At 42.0% G+C, this 23,404-nt stretch overlaps 1 protein-coding gene across 1 annotated transcript; it reads right to left on the bottom strand.

Moving 5' to 3' along the window:
- Window positions 1-1,644: 1,644 nt before the first annotated feature.
- glt8d1 (glycosyltransferase 8 domain containing 1) lies at window positions 1,645-23,387 on the bottom strand. Its single transcript, XM_067998607.1, has 10 exons — window positions 23,303-23,387; window positions 21,709-21,764; window positions 21,076-21,174; window positions 19,862-20,063; window positions 19,626-19,740; window positions 16,002-16,086; window positions 15,439-15,551; window positions 5,605-5,771; window positions 4,892-5,004; window positions 1,645-2,160 (listed from the first exon to the last, which is right to left on the bottom strand). Exons 2-10 carry the CDS (start codon window positions 21,722-21,724, stop codon window positions 1,970-1,972), a joined length of 1,101 nt encoding a protein of 366 aa, XP_067854708.1. The 5' UTR covers window positions 21,725-21,764; window positions 23,303-23,387; the 3' UTR covers window positions 1,645-1,969.
- Between the last annotated feature and the right edge of the window lie 17 nt (window positions 23,388-23,404).

The following is a 23,404-nucleotide window of genomic DNA, read 5'->3' as shown; positions in this document are numbered from 1 at the left end:
GATCTAAACGCACACCTACCAGGTTTCTCTGACACTCCCTGAGTGGTCACAGAATATAAAGGATACTACCCAAAAAGGAGAGCTGACGCTGGCCAGGCGTTCCGTTCTCTCTCTTGACGTCGTCTCTATGTCCCTGACGTAGGTTCTTCCACTTCCGCGCTGGTTGGTCTCCGGAGTCTTCGCTCTGGCTTCACGCCCCAGATTCTTCATTCTTATTCCGAATCTTATCTCTTCAAGCTGTGCTGTCTTTCTCCCTTTGGTTTAGGCTTGCTCGCCTAGTCTGTGTCTTCTCCTCATTACTCCTTTTCTAAATAAGGACTTGTATCTTATCACATCTCCTTAGTCTGTCACAAAACTTAGCTAATTCAAACCGGTTCAGGCCAGCGACTGAACTCAGGGTACTTCAGTTCAAAAGTTGCTTTTGCCTGTGTGTCAGCATTGTCAGGTTACTTTCTGCAGCCCCTGACCACCACAACTATCCTTACAGCTGGTGTGATTAATGTTAGTATAGATTTGTTCTGTGGGTGGATAGTGTGTCACTAAGAATGAAGTGAAACTGGACAAATTGATGTCATATCTTTATAGTATGCATAGAAAAGAAACCTAATGGTCAGAATGGCATGTTTCGATGCTGTATCATTCTAGGAGAAAACTGAACTCAACTTCACTTTCCAGATAGATGCTAAACCATTATGCTACCCAATCAAATTAAAACGGTTTAAAAAAAATCTTTCAAAAAGTTACTGATGAGGATTCATTTTTTTTGTTTTCTCGAGGTAAAGGTATAGTGCAAACCTTATTTTTACCTGCTTGGTTAACTAATACACAATTGAAAGGTAAAATATATTTTACAAGGTAGGCTCTCTTTACCCACATTAGTACTTAAATGTCCTTGGCCTAGCTAAAATTTTAGTTTCTATTAAGCGCAAAATAAAATGGGAAAAAAACTGAATATGCCTATTTACCAGGACCTCTTTCAAAAATAAAACTGTTGCAAAGAATTCTTAACATAAGCAAAATACTGCAGCTGCTGGAAATCTGAAATAGCTGGAAAAGGTCAGCAAGGTAGACAGCATCTGTGGAGGAAAAAACAATTAACCTTTTAGAGTTCTGACAAAGGTCTTTAACCTGAAACATTAACTCTTGTTTCTTTCTCCACAGATGCTGCTTGACTTGGTGACCTTTTCCAGCATTTTCTGTTTTTATTTATGAATTGAATTTTAAGTACATTAGGTATGACTGTTGAAACAATCAATACGAAAGCTACAAACTGGTACTGCTAAGGTGACTTATGGTGCATTCACACAAATTTAGTTATGCAATGTCAGCCCTTGACTCAATCTGCATTTTCTCTACAACTGCAGAATTGGTGCACTGATATTGCAGTTATATTGTGAATGTACCCTTAAAGTGCAAGAATGCAAATTTCTACTGTGCTGTGAAATGTGTACTAAGAACTAGTTTTAAAACTATTGTCATAAATGGCCTCTGCCCTAACATCTCTTTTATAATGAGAAGAACTTGCCATCTTGGTTATTCTGGTGATAACATCCAGGATATTCTGTTGTACATTTTTAGAACTAAAATTAGATTCAACTTCAGTTCAGAGATGATATGAACAAAATTAGTTTTACGAACAAAAGGAAAACTTCAAATATTTAACAATATATACACACACACACATAGTGTTCTCTTACCTGGGTTAAAACATTTAGCCTGCAGTGCTTAGTACAGGTTTACACAGGATTTGAACAGCTTATATTGCTACTATCAGGAATTACTAAAACCCTTGGAGGAAAAATTCTCAATTTTTCCACAATATTGGAAGTTAAAAAAAATGCAGTCTAAATATTGAAACATAATACGAATGCACATTGTCTTAGAAACAAATGAGTCATGAATTCCTGAGGTGTTATTTTTGTACAAGCCTGTTATGTTAATGGTTTAGAAGTCACATTTTTGTTTTCTTCTAATGAGCATCCTCATCCTCAGCATGTCGACGTACTGGATGGAATTTTCCAGTAGGGTCAGAAATGTACCATCTATCCCAAATGTCACTGTAAGATGAGGTACGACCCCAGGGTTTGAATCGTCCATTCCAGTGCAGCAACTTGGCAGCTTTAATAAAATGCGATGAATATCTGGTACCGGCATTAGACCCTTCAGAACAAAATTAAGCATTAGTGGAATCAAAATAATAGTCTCTGTGATACTGTAATCAAATTCACTTCTAAACCATATTTGAATGTAGAAAATAATTTCCTAGGGTCAAGCTCAAAGTTCCCCAAAACAATTAGGAAGTGACCATTTTATTTTCATTAACACAAAAAAACACTAGTTCTTGTATGGTTTGTGCATTGTGCAAACCACCATTCTCTGATAGAATGGTATTGCAGGATGAAAGTAAGGCATCTTAGCTAATTAAGAGCATAAATTAAGGATTTTTCTGTTGATCCTTTGTTTATGCAACTTTTATTTAAAAATCAGTTTTTAAAAAAAAAAGGACTACAGTGAACGCAAACACTTCCACTACACAATCTCCCTACACCATGCATCCACCAGACCCTTGGCCTCTTTTCAATACCATACTTGATCTGGCAAACGAGTGTCTTAGTTGGGAACTGCAGTCATAAACTTACATCTCATCAGTCTGACAATATATTGCAGCTCCACCTTTAAAGCAGCATGCCCATTGTAACAAGTTTTAATAAAAAATGTGAAAAAAGAGAGACATTGCAAGGAAGTATGTTGAGTTAGGAGCTCAGCACTTGGGCGTAAAGGTCTGAACAAAATTCATTCACAATGCCATGACCGAGTAAAGATGCAATAGACAAAGGTGAGTGAAGTGGAAGAATATCGGTATTTGGAGAGGAGCTTTTCCAGAGTGGTCAACATTCCATCATGTGCCTATTATCTCTGTTATGCAAGTGCTAGCATGAAACTGACTCCTTGCACCAAATCCCCCAAGGTAGACTTGCAGCGACGGGGCCTGATGTACCACACCTGTACCAGACAAACTGTCGGACTGTATTCATCAGTCCTCATCATTTACATGCTGCCCCTTAGCGGCAATATGTGAACACATGGGGTCAGGCTCCACATGTACGCTGCCAACACTCCGCTCTATCTCCCGACCCCTCCACTGTCTATATTGTCACTGTCCAACATCCAGCCTCAGATGAGCTGCAATATCCTCCAGTTAAACATGGGGAAGACCAAAGCCATCATCTTCGGCCCCTACCACAAGCTCCGTACCCTTGCCACTAATTCTATCCCCTTCTCTAGCCACTGTCTTAGGTTGAAACAGGCTGTCCGCAACCTCGTTGTCCTATTTGAGCTTGACCTGAGTTTCTAACCCTATATCCTTTCCTTTCCATCACAAATACCCCCTACTCCTACCACCCTCAAATCATCTTCTAAATGGTCTTTATATTTAATTATCCACTATGGATTCAGATGATTTTATATAAATTGTATAATGCAGGCAATTTACTTACTTTTCCTTGACCTTCCTCTTCCTGTGCAACTATTGTTACTGTTCATCACTGACTACAAAATAAATTGTGCTGTGGATGTGCTAACTCATGAACTGTAGTCTGTATAATGTCAAAGTCTGAACACCACAAACCACCACATAAGGACAAATACATTATGGCTTTGGAAGATACTGGTATGACACAAAAGATGGTTAGAAAAAATTGAAGCACATGGAATTGGAGGCAACCTTTTGACATGGGTTGGGGATTGGTTAGGAGGTAGGATACAGAGTAGGGATAATGGATATGTGCTCCAATTGGCAGGATATGACTAATGGTGTCCCCTGGGGATCTGTACTGGGGCCTCAGCTTTTCACTATATTTAGAAATGACTTAGAGGAAGGAATAGAGAGCTGTATATCCAAGTTTGCTGATGACACTAAGTTTGGTGGCACAGTAAGTAGTGTAGATGGGAGCAGAAAGTTGCAAAGGGACATTGATAGATTAAGTGAGTGGGCAAAACTGTGGCAGATGGAGTTCAACGTGGAGAAGTGCATGGTCATCCACTTTGGACCTAAGATAGATCAGAGTATTTTCTAAATGGTGAGAAGCAGATAGAATGAGGGGTCCATGTACAGAAATCACTGAAAACTAGTGGACAGGTACAAAAAATAATTTAAAAGGCTAATGGAATGTTAGCTTTCATCTCAAGAGGGCTGTAATACAAATGGGTGGAAATTATGCTACAGTTGTATAAAGCACTGATTAGACCGCATTTGAAGTACTGCATTCTGACATCTATGACCATTATTCCTCCCATCTCCACACGGTCCCTTTTTTATCATTCAAATGCTACCTATAAGCAATATCATCTGCAAGCAAAGGGTCAACCTTTACATGTACACTTAATGATACCTAACGCTATTTTTCTGCCTCCATCTTCAACTCAAAGGCTGATGCTGTATTAGCCCTCTGTATCAAGTTATAAATGAGCTGAAATGTCCTTGAGCTAAATGTCAGCAAAACCAAATTTATTCTTTCCCAACAGTACCTGCGAATGTTTCCCCTTGGACAAGATTTCTTTCATTTCTCTAATCATGTGACAAAATAAACACAATGACCGGTTCATATATGAGTGCTCAGCTAAAATGCCTGAACTAGGAGGAACTGAGTGAGTTATTATTTGTTTAAAAAGTAATTTTTAAAAAATCATCCGCAGGTCATCTTTGGTTGCAGATCATCAGGTTTTGAGCACAATCTTTGCTCAGTTGCAATACATCACTTTGATGGTTATCGCAATATGAATGAAAATCACAGCATCATAGAATACAGCCATATTAGTATATATGGTAATATCGCTGGTAGCCCTGGCTGTGTTAAACAATATTTACATTTTTTTAAAACTGAAAACTTACCAAGATGCCTCACATGCCATAATGGATCAATGGAAGAGTACTGTTTATAGAACACCAAGAGCATAGGTGGTGTTGTAACACTGCCGGCCAGAGCACCACCATACAAATTCTCCCTGTCAGAATAAGGAGATATATATCTATTAATTCCCAACTGCAGTGGGTGGAGAGGGAAGCAGTGTAGTGAAGTAATTAGCTCACACACCATAAAAATGATCCAATGTGTTTCTTCTATATTCAACTATAAAGAACATATTTAAAAGTCAGTTTATGTTTGAATTTATATTATTTCTTGCTGAAGAAATTAATCTGTGGCCACAGGAATGTGATGTTGGAACTTCAGACCTTCTTCATTGAGAGAAAACTAATAAATGAGGAAAGCCTTTAAGTTCCTCTAATTGTGGTTTACAATGTTAAGCACTAAAAGTTAAATTTTCAAATACAAATTATGCAACTGCATATTTTGAGTAAAATACAGTCTTCAGGATTCGAAGACTATAAACTGCTATAATTAATGAAAATCATAATGTTTAAGTCTGCAAAAGTTTCCAGTTACCTCTACTCATTGAATGCAAGAAACCCTATTCATTTAATATTGATGCAACATAACAGCATGAAATACCTCAGTTTCTCCAAGAATAAGGTCAGAAGGATACTATAACTGCAAAATATAACTGATTTTGCCATATGAAAATATGTAACTATTGTAAACTTACACCATATTGACTTCCATCCATTTTTCAAGCTGTTCTGTGATGTTCTGTTGCTTCCACTCTGTGAGGTTAGCTACAAAAACACCAGGATTGAAGGAGCACGTGCCCGCCTTCATACCAAGTTTTCTAATGGTTTCCTTTTTATAATCAAGGAAGCCCAAATACGTGTTCTAGAAAACACAAAAAAAAGTGTGTTAATGAAAAGTGTGATTTTTCTCCAAAATTAGTATTTTAATAACCTTATTTTGGACTGTAGGGATTTCAGTTACTGAGATACAAAGTGGCAAACAAAAACATTTTCAAGTAATGTTCTGAACATGTTGGTTGGTTCACCTTTCCCTTGTTGAAAATGTGTCCTGGCCAACATTTATGCCTCAACCAACACCATTAAAACAGATCATCTGGTTATTTATCTCATTGCTGTTTGCAGGACCTTGCTGTGCACAACTTGGCTGCCGTGTTTGCCTACAAGAATACTTCATTTCCTGAGAAGTGTTTTGGGACAATGTAAAAGGTGCTGCATAAATGATGTGCTTTTTTTCTTACTTATAAAACTGAATTACAATTGAAATTCCAATTAGAATTAATAAATTTGCATATAAGCCAATCAATAGGAAGATATTTATTTTGAGGAACGACAAATCTGGTAATTGGGAAACAGAAATTTGTATTAGACTGTGCATTATGTCTGAAGCATGCTGAACATTTGAAATGTGATGAGCAGGATGCTAAAAACATGTAAATCTTATATAGAAGAGATTACAGAGAGCATGGACGCTAAATTGGGCTGTGTAGCGCCGAAACAACGGCCTCTCTGACCTCCAAGATGACGTCTTGGATGTGCACGCATGTTTCCAGCGTGACGTGCGCCAGACGCCATCTTAGTATAGGAGTTAGCGCAGGCGCAGATAATGAACGTTGGAATCATATAAAGTAGGGAGAAAATGGCTTCAATCAGTGTACAATGCTGATTTAAAGTGATACACACCATTTTAGGTCTTAATGCTCAACTCACGCAGTCTTAACCCCAACCATCTGAACATGTCTTAGAATGCCTGGAGGACCCCCCACTGGTTCTATTTAAAGGGACCATGCAGGATTTACAGGTTAGTGGCTGGATTATACCGAGACATTTGTAACTGTTTTTGGAGGTCTCCTATACTTGAATACTAGGACTAGGGGGTATAGCCTAGCATTTAGAGCCAAGACATGCAGGAGTGAAGTTAGGAAATGTTTCTACATGCAAAGGTTGGGAGAAGTTTGGGAAGTTCTTCTGCAAACGGCAGTTGATGCTAGCTCAACTGTGAATTCTAAATCTGAGATTGATAGATTTCTGTGAACCAAGGGTATTAAGGGACAGGGGGCTAAGGAGTTAGGTCACAGGTCCACCATGATCTCATTGAATGGCGGAACAGGCTCGAGGGGCTGAATATCACTGCCACTTGCTGCCTAATGGTATGCACTACCTTCTCCTGCAAGAAAGCGGGACGTGTGTCTGGGTAATGCGCCTGTCATGTATGAATAGCTGCCAGTGTGCGTGGCCTGCGGCTTGCAACAGTGGTAATGTGTGAGGGTGAGAGGAAGCATCTGATTGGAAGAGTTGCGTACTGATGGAAAGAGTTTGTTGGTAGGTGGGTGTTGGGGGGTTTAGTGCATGGAGGAGTGGATGCGACTAGTGGTGCAGTTGGTAGGAGATGCCACTTGACCTCACTCACCTTGACCACTCATGTCAAAGCACTGAACTTCTTCCTGTACTGCATCCATGTTCATGATGCTGTGCGCCTGGCAATGACTTCATCCTGTACTGCCTCCCACTGCCTTTTGGATGTATGTCTGGAGGGCCTCTTGCTCTTCCCCCCCCCCCCAACCCCCCTGCGGATATAGGATGTCCCTCCTTCTGTCCACCTCTTGCACCAAGGCCTCTGGTGCATCAGCAGAGAACCTTGGTTCACAGACTCATCGGCAGATTGGAGGATGTGGGATTTAGTGGTGCGCAACCTTTATTCAAACATAACTCATCAGTATGTATGAGTTATGTTTGAATAAAGGTTGCGCACCACTGTCAGGAAATGCGTCAATGCCAGATTCATCAGCCGCACTCAGAAGACAGTCCAGAATGTCACCCGAGCACAACGCAACGCCATCAACGCTCTCAAGACCAACCGCAACATCGTCATCAAACCAGCGGACAAAGGAGGAGCCATAGTCATACAGAACAGAACAGACTATTGCAAAGAAGCATACCGACAACTGGACAACCAGGAACACTACAGACGGTTACCCGCAGATCCGACCAAAGAACACACCCACCAGCTCAACAAACTGATCAAGACCTTCGATCCAGACCTTCAAAGCATCCTACGCATTCTCATCCCACGTAATCCCCGCGTGGGAGACTTCTACTGCCTCCCAAAGATACACAAAGCCAACACACCCGGACGTCCCATCGTATCAGGCAACGGAACCGTGTGTGAGAACCTCTCTGGATACATCGAGGGCATCCTGAAACCCATCGTACAGGGAACCCCCAGCTTCTGTCGTGACACTACAGACTTCCTACAAAAACTCAGTACCCACGGACCAGTTGAACCAGGAACACTTCTCACCACGATGGACGTCTCGGCACTATACACCAGTATCCCCCACGATGACGGCATCGCTGCGACAGCATCAATACTCAACACCAACAACAGCCAATCTCCGGAAGCCATCCTACAACTCATCCGCTTCATCCTGGATCACAATGTCTTCACCTTCGATAACCAGTTCTTTACCCAAACACACGGAACAGCCATGGGGACCAAATTCGCACCCCAATACGCCAACATTTTCATGCACAAGTTCGAGCAGGACTTCTTCACTGCACAAGACCTCCAACCAACACTATACACCAGATACATCGACGACATTTTCTTTCTATGGACCCACGGCAAGGAATCACTAAAGAGACTACACGATAACATCAACAAGTTCCATCCCACCATCAAGCTCACCATGGACTACTCCTCAGAATCAGTTTCTTTCTTGGACACACGAATCTCCATCAAAGACGGGCACCTCAGCACCTCACTCTACCGCAAGCCCACGGACAACCTCACGATGCTCCACTTTTCCAGCTTCCACCCTAACCACGTCAAAGAGGCCATCCCCTATGGACAGGCCCTGCGAATACACAGGGTCTGCTCAGACGAGGAGGAACGCGATGGACACCTACAGACGCTGAAAGACGCCCTAGTAAGAACGGGATATGACGCTCGACTCATCGATCGACAGTTCCGACGGGCCACAGCAAAAAATCGCATAGACCTCCTCAGGAGACTAACACGGGACGCAACCAACAGAGTACCCTTTGTCGTCCAGTACTTCCCCGGAGCGGAGAAACTACGCCATGTTCTCCGCAGCCTTCAACATGTCATCAATGAGGACAAACACCTCGCTATGGCCATCCCCACACCTCCACTACTCGCCTTTAAACAGCCACCCAACCTCAAACAGACCATCGTTCGCAGCAAACTACCTAGCTTTCAAGAGAACAGCGTCCACGACGCCACACAACCCTGCCACGGTAACCTCTGCAAGACATGCCAGATCATCGACACAGATACCACCATCACACGAGATGACACCACCCACCAGGTGCATGGTTCATACTCCTGTGACTCAGCCAACGTTGTCTACCTCATACGTTGCAGGAAAGGATGCCCCAGAGCATGGTACATTGGCGAGACCATGCAGACGCTGCGACAACGGATGAACGGACACCGCGCAACAATCGCCAAACAGGAGGGTTCCCTCCCAGTCGGGGAACACTTCAGCAGTCATGGACATTCATCCACCGACCTTCGGGTAAGCGTACTCCAAGGCGGCCTTCGAGACACACGACAACGCAAAATCGTCGAGCAGAAATTGATAGCCAAGTTCCGCACCCATGAGGACGGCCTCAACCGGGATCTTGGGTTCATGTCACGCTACACGTTACCCCACCAGCGAACAAATGTTATCTGTTTTTAATATAATGGGTCAATTGCTGGCTCTCTCTGCCTTCCGGATGTTTCTGCCTCTCTCTGTGTTTTTTTTTCTCTGTTTTTTTTTCCCTGTTTGTTTTTTTGTTGAATGTGTATTCGGAGGTTCTGCAGGTAACACCTCTCTGTCTGAACACGGTGATTGCCTTGGCAACGGGCAGTTGCAGGGGCAGTCTGTAAACACCATGTATTATTGTTCAATATGTATAAATGCGTAGGCTTCAAGGAGATCTTGAAACATTTGCCTGAGGAAGGAGAAAATCTCCGAAAGCTTGTGAATTTAAAATAAAATTGCTGGACTATAACTTGGTGTTGTAAAATTGTTTACAATCATCAGTATGTAAACATAGGGATGGGACCTGCACCTGTGCTTTACGTGTGCGATGTCTGATCTCCGTTCAGACAGCAGGCTATTATATTCAGCAAGTAACAGGTACCAACTACCTTTAAGAGATTTCTAATAGACAGTCTGCCTTTAAGAGATTGAAGCACCCCCTTCTGGTGGAAAGTGTGAATTGCATGGAATCCTTGCTCAACGCTGATTTCCAACGCAGATTGCAGGGGAGTCCTCAGGCCTGACGAAAATCTCGTCCTGCCTGCGCAGGGGCCATTAGGCGCGGGATAATGGCACATCACGCTACCTACGCCCAAAAACGGCCCCTATCCAATATTTTCCCCCATGTCTTTTTTATTTCTCATGTATGGTAAAGTAGCGGTTCTACACCATACTCAATATCATGCTTCATAGTACATATGGGAGCGGTGGAGTCTGAGAAGATAAAGGAGATGTGGAGACAGAACAATAAGCCTGAGAGGAGAGAAAAATGAGCCAGGATTGCTGATCTCCATGATGGAACTTGGATGAGTTGTGCAGTGACCCATGTAGTGAAGGAAACTCCCTTGTATAGAAAAGGAAGACTTATGCCAGGGGAACAAAAATAGATCAGATGGAGAAATAACTTAATAGTTCTCATATCGTGTGTGATACAAAATATATTCTGAACACATTTAATACATAATAAACCTATAATAGCACATTATTTATGTTTCCCCCCCTTTTCTGCCACTTTTGTCCCTTTCCATCCTGAATGGAATGTACTCCTTGCTGGGGTACAACTCCACAGGCACTGGGCACCCTCGGGTGTCGCACAGAAGTGGCTTTTCTTCATGTATGAGCTCTTAGACTTGGGGGGTAATTTTAACCCCCAAGAATGGGCATTTTGGGGGCGGGTGGGAGGTTAAAGTAGCAGCTTTTTGGAGCGGGACTGTATCCCAGCTCCAATGTGCCCACTTCCGGGTTTAACCAGGTGCGTTTGGATGCGCGTGCACAACAAAAACCCAGAAGTCCCGTCCCCACTTAAAGCCGGTGGGCCGATATTTAAAGGGTCAATTCAGGTAGTTGAAACACTTTAGGTACTTAGCCTTTTGTGGATTCAGCAACAGAAACAGATTTAACTACTCCTGAATGCTTCTCCCATAGCTTCTGAAACATGCCATCGAAACGGAGGTGAGTTGCAACCAAAGCTCATTTGGCACTTTAAACCTGTGACTGACACATTTCAATGAAACGTACGATATTGCAGCTGGGCACTCAGTTCTCTCAGACAAATGTTTGGTTGTGTGTGTGTGTGTGTGTGTGTGTGTGTGTGTGTGTGTGTGTAGATTGAGATTTCTTTGTTGACACACTGAATTCTTGTGTTCAGACAAATTTACCTACATTTTGGAGCCCCTCAAACTGACAAGATCAGGATTGGGGTGGGAGGGGGCGCAATGAATGTATTCCAGTGTACATCTGAGGAGGAGGAACATCACCATCCGTGCAGTTCTGGGATCTGCAGTTATACAAGACAGAGGCGCGCTCAACAAGGACCTGGAGAAGAGCAGAGAGGGGACCAACAGAGAGGCTGAGGTCTCAGGAGGCATTTCCCACGCGAGGGTCTCCAGGCAGAGGCTGAGCTTACTGGACCTCTCTGAGGAGCAGTGTGTATGCGGGACTGAGATTGAGTCGGCAGATGGTCGCAGACATCTGCAGTCTCCTTTAGGAAGAGCTGCTCCCAGCTGGATCTGGTGGCCAGGCATTGCCTGTCACAGTTAAAGTCATCACTGCCCTTAATTTCTTCGCCTCTGGATCCTTCAAGGCGCCACCGGTGACATCTCCAGGGTGTATCAGTCGTCTGCACGTAAGTGTATATGACAGGTGATGGATGGCTTGTTTGCCAGGGCATCCGACTATGTGAACTTCCCCCGCGATGACATCAGCCAGACTGAGAGGGCAGTGAGTTTCAACTCTGGCTGGCTTCCGAAGGATGCAGGGCACAATTGATTGCACACACATTGCAATCCAAGGACCTCCACATGAGCCAGGACAGATCATAAATCGAAAGGGATATCATTCCATCAACGTACAGCTGGTGTGCGACCATCGGAAGAGATTTCTGCAGGTGTGTGCCAGATTCCCTGGCAGCTGTCATGATTCATTCTTCTGTGTGAAAGAGGTCCGGGATGTTGGTCTCACACAGAATGAAAGACTTAAGGGCTGGCTTCCCTGCAGACGTGGCTCATGACACCTATGAGAAACCCCACCAATGAGACACAACTGCGGTACAACCAGAGCCACATCACCACTAGGTCTGTCTTTCAGCAAGCCATGGGAATGTTGAAGATATGCTTCAGGTAGCTGGATAGATCTGGGGGAGCCCTTCAGTGCTTGCCAGCGAGGGTGTGCAGAATAACTGTTGTGCGCTGCGTCCTGCATAACAGTGCAGCAGAGAGGGTTACAGGTGGAGGAGGAGGAGGTGGTGGTGGAGGAAAATGAAGATGGGGAACCCATGGCCAGAGCAGTGGTGCACATTGCTGCCCGTGATGGCAGGGATTCTCTCATCTCGTTTAGGTTTTCATAATGAGATGTGTAAATTGAAGACTTTGAGCTACTCAGGCTGCCTGGAACAACCACAATCACCAACCGCCCTCTCCCTGCCTTTGCAGAAAACAGTCCTTCAACCACGCATACACCCATTGCACAGCGTCCCATTGGGTGTCATCTCGTCTTGGCATCTATGATCAAGCAAATGAAATGGTGATTTCACACACACGATGCAATAATGGCCAAGTGGTGATAATGATTACATTTAATAACAAACAAATTATATAAATGAACAACATGACATCTCGTCACACACCCTTGTGCATACCCTTGATGAACTACAATTGCTTAGCCTTTCTCTTTCTAGTGCTTCTCCGTGGTGCATCAGTAGAGGTAGTGACACGTGCTCAGATACCTGCCCTGACTGCTGAGATGCTTTTGGCCTACGATCTCTGGGTTTTGGAGCCCATGAGGGCCCCGCCAAGACTCTCCACCTGAACCTGTGCAGGGGCGGACTGGGCCATTGGGAGAGGTAGCAGCATTGCGGGTACAGGTTGAGGTGGGGGCAACGGGAGAGACATGGAAGCACTTTGAGTGGATTTCCATGTCCCCTTTCGCCGTCATCCCTCTCCCTGGCCAGCGCAACATCACTCCCACCACTCTACTGGACACCAGGTTGGTGAGCAGAAGTGCTGCGTTGTAAGGCCACAGATAAGATACGTCAGCCTGTTTAAGGTGGTAAACACGTGGGCACCCAGAGACTGCATGGCCATTGTCATGGCCTGCAAGAACTCATTTAAGATCCGTGCTTGAAGCTCAACGGAGGCAGCCACTCTCTCCATCGCTGACATTCCCGCACTTACCTGCGGCAACAATCCACTGGAGCATGTGCATGGCACGTTTTCCAGTACCTCGCAAAGGTGCAGCTGTACCTCTATCATTCTCATTCTCAATGATGGCCCCTGGGGTTCAGCATCTGTGTGCAGCTGAGCAGAGTTTGGAGAGGAGTGCGCCCCGCGACGCGGACTCTCCACAGCTGCCCCTGCCACCAGTGTCTGCTCGTGCACACTTGAGTGGTGAATCACTAGGTGACAACCCAATTAGCTGTCTAACATGATCCACCAGCGTGTCAGTATCTGCGCTGGTGCACGGCTGTATGTGCTGTGATGGTGCATTCTCAGAAGGAATGAGATCCTCTGTGGAATGGCTTTCTTCCATTTCGGCACTTTCCTCTTAAAGGCGTGAAGGTCCGGGAGGACAACAGAAGCCAATATTCATTATTTATCGGAAAAGTGACAATCTTTCCAGTGACCATATTGAGGCCTGGAACGGTTCAATCATTGATGAGATCAATTTATCACATGTGTGAAAGGTATTAATGTTCTGTCACCAGCCATCTGTGGGTTACCAGTCTCTCCAGCTTTGATGGATAGGCATGCAACGGTCCGACTTATCTCCATGGCGTCCACCTCCGCGTCTGTGAGCTGGTCTAGTTGTGGGGGACCACCTCCAGTCCTTGTCCTCTCCCTTGGATTTTGCACTCTCTTCTCCTACAAAGTGGAGAAAGAAAAGATCTGAGAGTGACTTAAGGTGACGTATTCACCCGATGGATGCCCTGCTTTGGGTGAGGCTGACAATGAAACAGATGCATCAGAGGGTGACTATCAGACAGATGCATCAGGATTGGGGTAAGTGGCAGTGGTGGGTGCATAAATGAGGACGTTCACAGAAAGTGAAGGATGGTTGATGCTGAAACTTATGTGGGTGTGAGGAGTGATGTGATGGAGTAGGCATGCTAACATAGATGAGTGTGGGGGGGGGGGGGGGGGGGGGAGGTCTTGCACAACATAGGATGTGGGTGAATCAGCAAATGTACTCACTTTTCCTGACCTGGTTAGGTCATTAAAACGCTTCCTGTGCGTCAGCCAAGACCTAGGCACCGTGCTCCTGCAGCTGACCTCCTCTACCATGCCTTCTAGGTGGCAGAAGCAGGTTTCTTCCTCCGATCACTTGGGTAGATGACCTCCCTCCTGCTTCTCATAGCACCCAGCAGTACTCAGAGAACCTGGGTGCTGCCTTTCCTCTATGTACATCAATCGCTTCACTTCCTCCTTTCTCCTCCAAAAATCGATTTTTGCATTAGCCCTTTAAATAGTGGACTTCTGATTGAGTCATGCAGGTGTGCAGTACGCCCGCTGTACAGCTTGGAGATGCGAAACCCGGAAGCAAAATTCAGTTTAGTTGCGATTGCAGATTCAGACATGTTCACTTTACGTCCTGGTTTCCCACACGATTATCTACCCACCTGCTGAGTTCCTGGCTCCAGGTAAAAATCATGCCAACTGTCAGCATGCTATCATGCAATCCTTTCTTCACCCAAAGTGCACATTTGCACGCTTCCAGCAGAGATTACTTGATGGCAGTCAGGAGCAAGTACTATGGCTGATTTTCCCCTCCCTAACTTAGTAGCCTGAGATCAATGTACTGCCCCTATCTTAGTCCTAGCTAACAGCGAATAACTTAAAGACTAAGGATTAAACCTGCGAGCTTCCTGGTTTTTATGGCTCAGCAACTCACTCTCACTATCTTAAGCAACTACAGTTTTGAAGGAACCTCATTTGTATGCCTAACATGAACCTACCCTGTTTTTTCAAGTTATGGGGCCACTTTTAGATTGGTTGGGAGTGGGCAGAATATTAGGGTGTTTTTCCAGCAGGTACTAATTTACTGGATTGAGAACAATCAAGCTCATTGTCCCACACCATTTCATTGTACCTTTTCATAGTGAATATCTGACCTTCATTTCTTCTGTCCAGGTTGTATTCAAAACCAGATCAAAACAGTGAAAGAACATAATTCTTTATATACTGCAGTGGTCTTCAATGTATCACAGATCATATAACTGACTGGTCAATTTTCCCAATAGCAAAATCTGTACTGGACAATAAATACCTGACTTCCAGCACCTTTAACCATCACCTTGGAAGATACAGAATCACAATCTTCAGAAAATGCTGCAGCATGACCTGGCTTCAGTTCAGTGTCATAAAGTTCACGGATGTCTCCTAATGCACCCAGTGCAAGAGAAAAATAGTAAGTAAAACTTACATTTATATAGTGCTTTATTAGGTTGAAATGTCTCAAAGTGCTTCATGCAATGAATTAATTGTGGAATGCTGTGTCATCTATATAAGCAAACATAGATGTTTTCATTTACAGACATAGGACTGTCCTAATGATTTATTATTAAGAATTAACTTTTGCTAATTACCACCATAAATTGATGAAATTGGTGGAAATGCAGCTGGTATAAATTCAGCTGCCTTAAATAAGTAAATGTAATGGCTGAAAATTAAAACCGTTTGCAACATTTTAAAACCAGAAATCCAGTGCACATCATAAGCCAATTCACTAAAATCATTTAAAAAAATGTAATTCCTCTACTCGATGCTCTGTATGTTCACATTTTTGAGCTAAGTTCAGATGTTTAAAATAGAAGCAGAGCAAAAGATTACCTTGCACAATCACATCATCATCCAGGTAAATGGCTTTCTCTGTCCCAGAAATCAACATAGGTAGGTAAAACCTTGCAAAAGTCAACTAAAAAACAATGATAACTAATCAAGATGCGAGCTTTAATATTCTAATCCCATTAGTAAAAAGATCTAAGTTTACCAAAATGGTGTAGCAGCAAGCATTTATTTTGAGTACATGATGAAATGCTATCTTTTACAGTTAATCTTCTGTCAGAAATTATAGAGATAATCTTATCTTAGTAATTCGTATTTCTTATGTTTGTACTGATTATATGCAGAATTCGTTACCTTGCTCATCAAGATATTGAGGTGGAAGATGTGGGAAAAAAAATGGGTGGGGAAACATGAACCAGATCTTCAAAGGGCCAGTTATATTACTGGTGCCATTCTAAGACTGGTATCCATATGGAGTGACAACAGTGCCAGCATGCTGGAGTTACACTGCTGGTTGCTGTGCTGCCTCTGCCCAGTTTATGTCTACTTCTGCATGCCAATTAAATTCAAATGTTAGGAGAGAGGAGTCCGATCCCTATTAACATGAAACCTGAGAAACGCAAAATCAACCTGGAGGCACCTCACATCTCTTGCCTTCTGCAGTCTGTAGTCAGTTCAAAAATCAGGCTCCCAAGTCATACTTCTGGTCGCGAGTTCACGTGCATGCAAAACTGTTTCACATTGATACAAAAGTGGTAACACAACTGGCCCACAAAATGTTGAGGCATAGATGATCTCGACAGTTGCAGGCTATTTGACTTGGACTGTAAGTACACAACTAGACATCACAGGTTTAAAATTAACATCAAGCGAGACTAGCGGTTGGCAGAAACCACCCGCCCCCCCCCCACCACATAGAGTAATGCAGATGTAAAACAACACTCATCAAAAGTAGTACAGGCCAAGCTGACTAATTCTTTTAAAAAGGGGGTGAACAAATAGCTATTTGAGAATAGGACTGGTGGTTATAGGGATCAGTATAGGCCAAGAGAATCAAATACCCAAAGGAATACAATGATTCCTGCACTGTGGGGACGAGGGAATATTGTCTGGAGGACAGCAAGCAAGGGATCGTCGTATCATATCTTCACACTCTTCCCTTCCACAAGGTTACATATGCTTGGGTATTATCATTGTATTTGGCAATGTCGGTACCATTACAGGATTCAGATAAGAGTTGGCAGCGGAGCAGATGGGTCCATCATTTGCAGCTCATCAGCACAGTTACACATCACTGAGTTACTGTCATTATAACCCCAATCCTTTTTTAGAATGACTAGTACCAGTGTGTAAGCGAGTGAGGCATTGCCAGGTTTAGAGGCTCCTGATGCTCATCGGGTTCAATATCCATACGATGTGGCTTATTCTGTAGATGCGTTCTACAGTCATTAATGCTCCATTGTTTCACACTGGAGTTGAGAGGTTGACAGAGTGCAAACAAGGGTTGAATTGTAGAGCAGTGAGAATGGATGGATGGTGTTTGCTTTGCTGGATTGCCTTTGTGAATCAGTGAATTCTTATGTATAAAACTTTCCTTTAGAAGATTAAATGGGTGATGTAGTCAGTCCCAGGTTTGATCCCTGGTTTGTACCGAGTTGGCTGATCTCAGCCAGCGTGGCAGTATAGATCTACTATTGAGCTCTGCCTTTGGGTTAGGGAAGGGAAAATATCTGCACTTCCCACTCCTGACTGTTATTGAACAATTCCTGCAGAAAGTGCATTTGTTTGGCTATCGGATCAGAACAGGATCAGGCTCAACTATGATAACACCTGCGATCCATTAGCTTAGCACAAGAATAATGGCCATTTGGGTTGGGTGCTCAGTACCTGTGGAGCTGTACCTCAGCAAGGAATTAAGTCTTTTAGGAGAGGGGAGGAGAAAATTGACAGTGATAACTGATGAGTTCTGAAAGTTCTGCATAAAAATTCACTGATTCCCCAATCAAGCAAAGCAAATAATATTCATCCATTCTCATATCTCCACTCAGCTACTCACTGCCTTAATGAGGCGCACGATCAGTGGATGGTGACACCATTCAAATATGGCAGATTACTGTTGATCATGTATAGTAGCTACTTATTACCAGTTTTCTAACTGACAGGTCAGAGTAACAGGTTTTAAATGGCTTCCTATAACTCCTAGTTTACCCCAATTTAATTCAATCGATGTTCTTGTGACACACCTTTGCCTCAGACTGAGGCATGTGTTGAAATCTGATTTTAAAAAAAGCTTCTTGCTTTCAGGTGCACTGCTGGGCTAGAGGCAAGTTAAGTGAATGAGGCAGTATATCAGTCTGGCTTGAATCCAATTGCCATTTGGAGCCAAATTTCCTTCAGCATGTACAGGTATTAGTTAAATCTTCCTGCAAAGCAGAAAGGTTTAGTGTGTTGGTAAAGGATGCTTCATCCTTATTTTTATTTCATATTAATAGAATATTTTGATTAGGGACGAACCTGAATTTATGAGAACACTGTATATGCAGCTTTTAACAGCTGTTACCCTGCAGGATTATTTCTCTCATTCTGACGTTCATCAAAATCCCATTCAGCATCTGCCAGATGCAGGCCAATTTCCCCATTGCATCTAGATCTGCCTATAATTTATTTTTCTTATCTAAGGTCCCAATATCCACACAAACTTGCAGACGGCTTTCCCTGTGTCGTAAACCAGCTCATTGATAAAGACAGTGAAGATCAATGGCCCTAAAAATAATCAAATCTATAGTGTTAATTCTGGCAGATCAAAACATCACAACTTGGAAGGAGGTTATTTGAATTCCAAACATGAAGATAAGTGGCACAATGGAATTCAAATATTGTAACCTCTTTCAAAGTTGTAAATTTTTGGTCTTCCTTACAATTTTTTTTAAAAACATTAGCAATTGCAATTCTACATTTTGATATTGTGAATTAAAAAAGCAAAGATAAACTGACATACACAAATCTTTGAAGGTGGCAGGACAAGTTAATAAGGCTGTCCAAAAAGCATACGGGATCCTGGGCTTTATAAATAGAGGAAGAGTACAAAAGCAAGGAAGTTATGCTAAACCTTTATAAATCACTGATTAGTTCTGAGATGGAATATTATGTCCAGTTCTGGGCACCACACTTTAGGAAGGAAGTCAAGGCCTTGGGAGAGGGTGCAGAGGAGATTTACTAGAATGGTATGAAGATGAGGGACTTCAGTTTTGTGGAGGGACTAGAGAAGCTGGGATTGTTCTCCTTAGAATCTCCTTAAGGGGAGATTTAATGGAGGTGTTCAAAATTATGAAGGGTTTTGCTACAGTAAATAAGGAGAAATAGTTTCCACTGGCAGGAGGGTTGGGGGACACAGATTTAAGGTAACTAGCAAAAAGAACCAGAGGGGAGATGAGGAGAATTTTTTTAATAAATAAACGCAGCGAGTTGTTATGATCTGGAATGCACTGTCTGTAGGGTGGTAGAAGCAGATTCAATAGTAACTTTCAGGAAACATTTGCAGGGCCACAGGAAAAGAGTGGGACTAATTTCAAAGAGCCGGCACAGGCACTATGGGCTGAATGACCTCCTTCTGTGTTATTTGATTCTATATTTAATATATACATACACACATACAAAATAGTTACTCACTGGCTTTACATCTGTTGAGTCACCCTCAACTTGGACTTTGCCTTTCAAAATATGAGGATCAAATTCAAGAATTTTATACTTGATACCCATCAGTTCTTGCTTCTGAAGCCAGGGTCTTAAACCAAATAGAAAGATTAATTACAATTGTTTAATTCTGGTCTCATATTAAACAAAGTACAGAACATAAACAAGGTTTGAAATTTTTTTGCAAAGATTAACAATAAACACAAGTTTACCTTAAATGACCAACTGTGTCATTCGTAGTAACTATATAAAAGACCACATTTGACCTGGTGTTTCTATATATACTGTTCATAGCTGCTATTACACCTCCGAGTCGCTCTTCTACAGCTGGGATTAGAATTGGAATCTCTTCACCAGTTCTCTCTGCTGTAATCCTCTGAAAGTCACCTGGCTGTACTCCATCATATCTTGATTCTACGAAGTGAAGCATGAACAATAGGATGGGACAATTTACTAACTGGGGAGGTAATGCTTTAAACTTCTTTAAAGCTAGCTGACAGGGATCAAAAAGGGATTCTCCTAGTCTCTCAGTGACTAGACTGTGACCCCTACAATAATTGGATATTTAAAAAACAGAATCCAGTCAGTTATATCCCTTTAAAAAAACCAGGAATTCAATAATATATCCCGTGTACATTTGATTGTACTTATTCATGGTTTTAATTTTCTGTTGATTTAAAATGAAATAACCTATTAATGAAGTTATCAAATCAAACAGAGCACTTTATGTAGGTTAGATCTGATCATTCAAATCATGTTTGACAAATAAGTAATAATATTCCTGTAATAATCAAACATTACAAACATATTTTCTCTTTGTTGTATTAGCTGGGCAGCCAGTACTTGTATTGGTTGAAAAAAATCTAATATGAACGAAAGCTCATTAACGGAACACTAACAATTTGTCACAGTGTAAAAGATATTAAAATCTAAAACCAGGATGTGCTACCATTTTACAACAGTTAAAATTAACTAATGGGTATTTTAACTATTGACAGTTTAAATAAATGCTTTCTCACATGATAAGCCTACAAAATAAGTGAGTGGTGGTTACAAGATCGCAGAAGATACTGGTGGTTTAGTGGTTACAAGATCATAGAAGAGACATCACCACCTCTAGAATGTTTCTACCATTATTAGATATGCTCGTCAAATTACACTGATCAGATTACATTAGGTGCTTATACAACTAAGTGAATGAAATGAAAGAAGTTTAAAGCATTACCTCCCGAGTTAGTAAATTGTTTTCATAAACGGCACGTATATTTTTGAGGTAAGAATGCAATGTGGCAGAACTCTAAAAAGCACAACTCCAATGATATAAGATAGTTATTCTAGTAGTGTTATAAATGAAATGCTGACACATACAAGACTTAGTGCTGTGAACGAGCTGGAACACAGAATATCATTAAATGTTGTTACATACCTGAATTTTCCTTGCTCAAAAGGTCATGCACATTAATTAGATTATGGTGCACAACTATCAAAAACACTATTGCAACAAGCAGGATTACCAGGATATGAACTGGAAAAGAAAAAAGAATTAAAAGAACAAATCTAAATTTCACTTATTTCATCTTTCACCTCCACCAATTTCCCCTTTGCTTCTACAGGACTCGCGCTGAGGTATAGTCCCATGGGTACCAGCAGCTCCCCAGCATCTCACATCAGTGACCATTCTTCATGTGTGAGTCTAGATAGTGAGTGTGAACAGGCTTTTAAACTGACATAATTGTAGCCAAACTTAATCCGACTTTCCCTGACATTCCGACGTGCTGACTTTCCAGCAAAGATGACTGGGCAATGACCAGGAGTAGGAGCCCTATCCAATAATGCCTCACCATTGCAGAGGGGTGTTCAACTCAATTATAACACCCTCGCAGTATGATGACTAACTCATCACAGACCAGGCAGTGAACATAAGAATATGGGAATTTTCTATCTGTACAGATGTACGTTAATGCACCATTTGATGTGTTTACTCACTAGGCTGGGGGAGTCCAAATCACCTTTTTATAAAAGTTTGTTTATATATTTAGTAGCAGTGACTCTTGCTTACCTTTTCTGATTGACATTTTGATGTTTTGCTACAACTGTAGTTCAGAGTCTTCAGATCTGGAGAATGAAGCATATATTTTTTCATAATTTTCATCTGCAAGTCTGAGCACCTAGTCCACATTTTCATTTGAAAACAAAACTACTTAACAACTATTGAAGCAATCTCATTTCCATTCAGAGATTACAATTTGATCTCTCACCCCCTTCGTTTGTCTGGTTATTTGACTTACTGCAATTGCTATTCCATCTTAGGCACATATCCAGAACCTTCATAGGTTATGATGTTGTAGGACACAAACAATCAAATATGGGAAATAAGAATTAATTGGCTGCTATCTTCAACTAGATGGTCTTACAAACTATATTTTTGAGATTAGCCAATCCCCAGCAAAGCTAATTCTTAAACATTTCATATGGACAGAACAGATAACTTGTTCTTCTTTCTAGTACAGACTGTTCAGACAAGTAAGTTTTATCTTCAAAATCAAATTTTTTTTGAACCTATTGTCTCTCAACACTACCATGAGTAGCATTTTGGATTCAGAATCCCAAATTACTAGGCAATCCCATCATGCCATTTTATGCAACAATCACAGTAATTCTGTCTGCCTCAGCTATTTATAAACTTATTGGCAAAAACAGAGATGCTGCCCCTGAGAAGTACCAAGGTTTTTTAAGCCATACCAATGGCATATAGTCTCTTTCTGTAGCGAAATGGTGTGGGTACACAATAGCACACTACAGACGATTTTAATATATATGTACACACACACACACACACATACACAGCTATATACGCATCTATTCAAAAACAATAGGACGGGACAACATATATATAAAAACATATACACTAACACAGTCTCGCTCTCAGCATGCTTTGAACAGTTGAATGTCATGTTGCCAATCTATTCCCATATTATTTGCTACATTGTAGTAGGATACAACAATAATCCACATGTTTACAGGAAAAAACATTCAAACTTTCCTGCGGAACTGGAGTGCAAGTAGTCATTTTTTAACTAAACAAGCACTCCACGACATAACAAAAGAAACTCGCTCAATGTTCACACCCCTTCCTGCCCCATACCAATGAATGCCAAATTAACCTGCATAGCTCATATTAGCATATCGCCAAAAGTGACATTTTGGCTGCATAAAGACCTTTGTGATACAAACTGAAAACCCAATGTAATTATTTTAAACACATTACAAGTTGAAAGGTCAGATTTCATTTACACGCTCTTAGTGACAGCACAAACCCAATGCTCAAACTGCGTTTACTCGCCTGCTATCGCAGCACTAGGTTTTAAAATATGCTTTCCTCACAAAGGCAATATTTAAATCAATTTAGATCAATGGAAGAAGTCATTTTAAAATTCTAGTTATTTTGGGAGGAAAACATACATAAACTGAGTACCTTAAGTAAAGTGCGCGACTGCACACGTTTACACTTAATTTAAAGTGGGAAAATGTCCACTAGGTGAAAATTAGTGGCTGCAAAAGAACGAGATTAGACAGAAATCAAACTCAGCGGCAATAAAGTCTAATACTAATAGCAAACACTTTAAACAAGAGGAAGTGCTGAGAACCTTTACCTATATAACTCCCATAACCGCGAAGTTTAAGTTAACAACTGCCAACTCAACACAACAGAGCAGGCTGTCCTTTCCTATTCTAGACGTCCAGCCCACTGCCTG

This window comes from Heptranchias perlo, chromosome 17 (genome assembly GCF_035084215.1).
Source record: "Heptranchias perlo isolate sHepPer1 chromosome 17, sHepPer1.hap1, whole genome shotgun sequence".
NCBI classification, from domain to species: Eukaryota; Metazoa; Chordata; class Chondrichthyes; order Hexanchiformes; family Hexanchidae; genus Heptranchias; species Heptranchias perlo.
The sequence above is the reverse complement of the archived record's forward strand: the minus strand, read 5'-3'. Positions and strand labels throughout refer to the sequence as shown.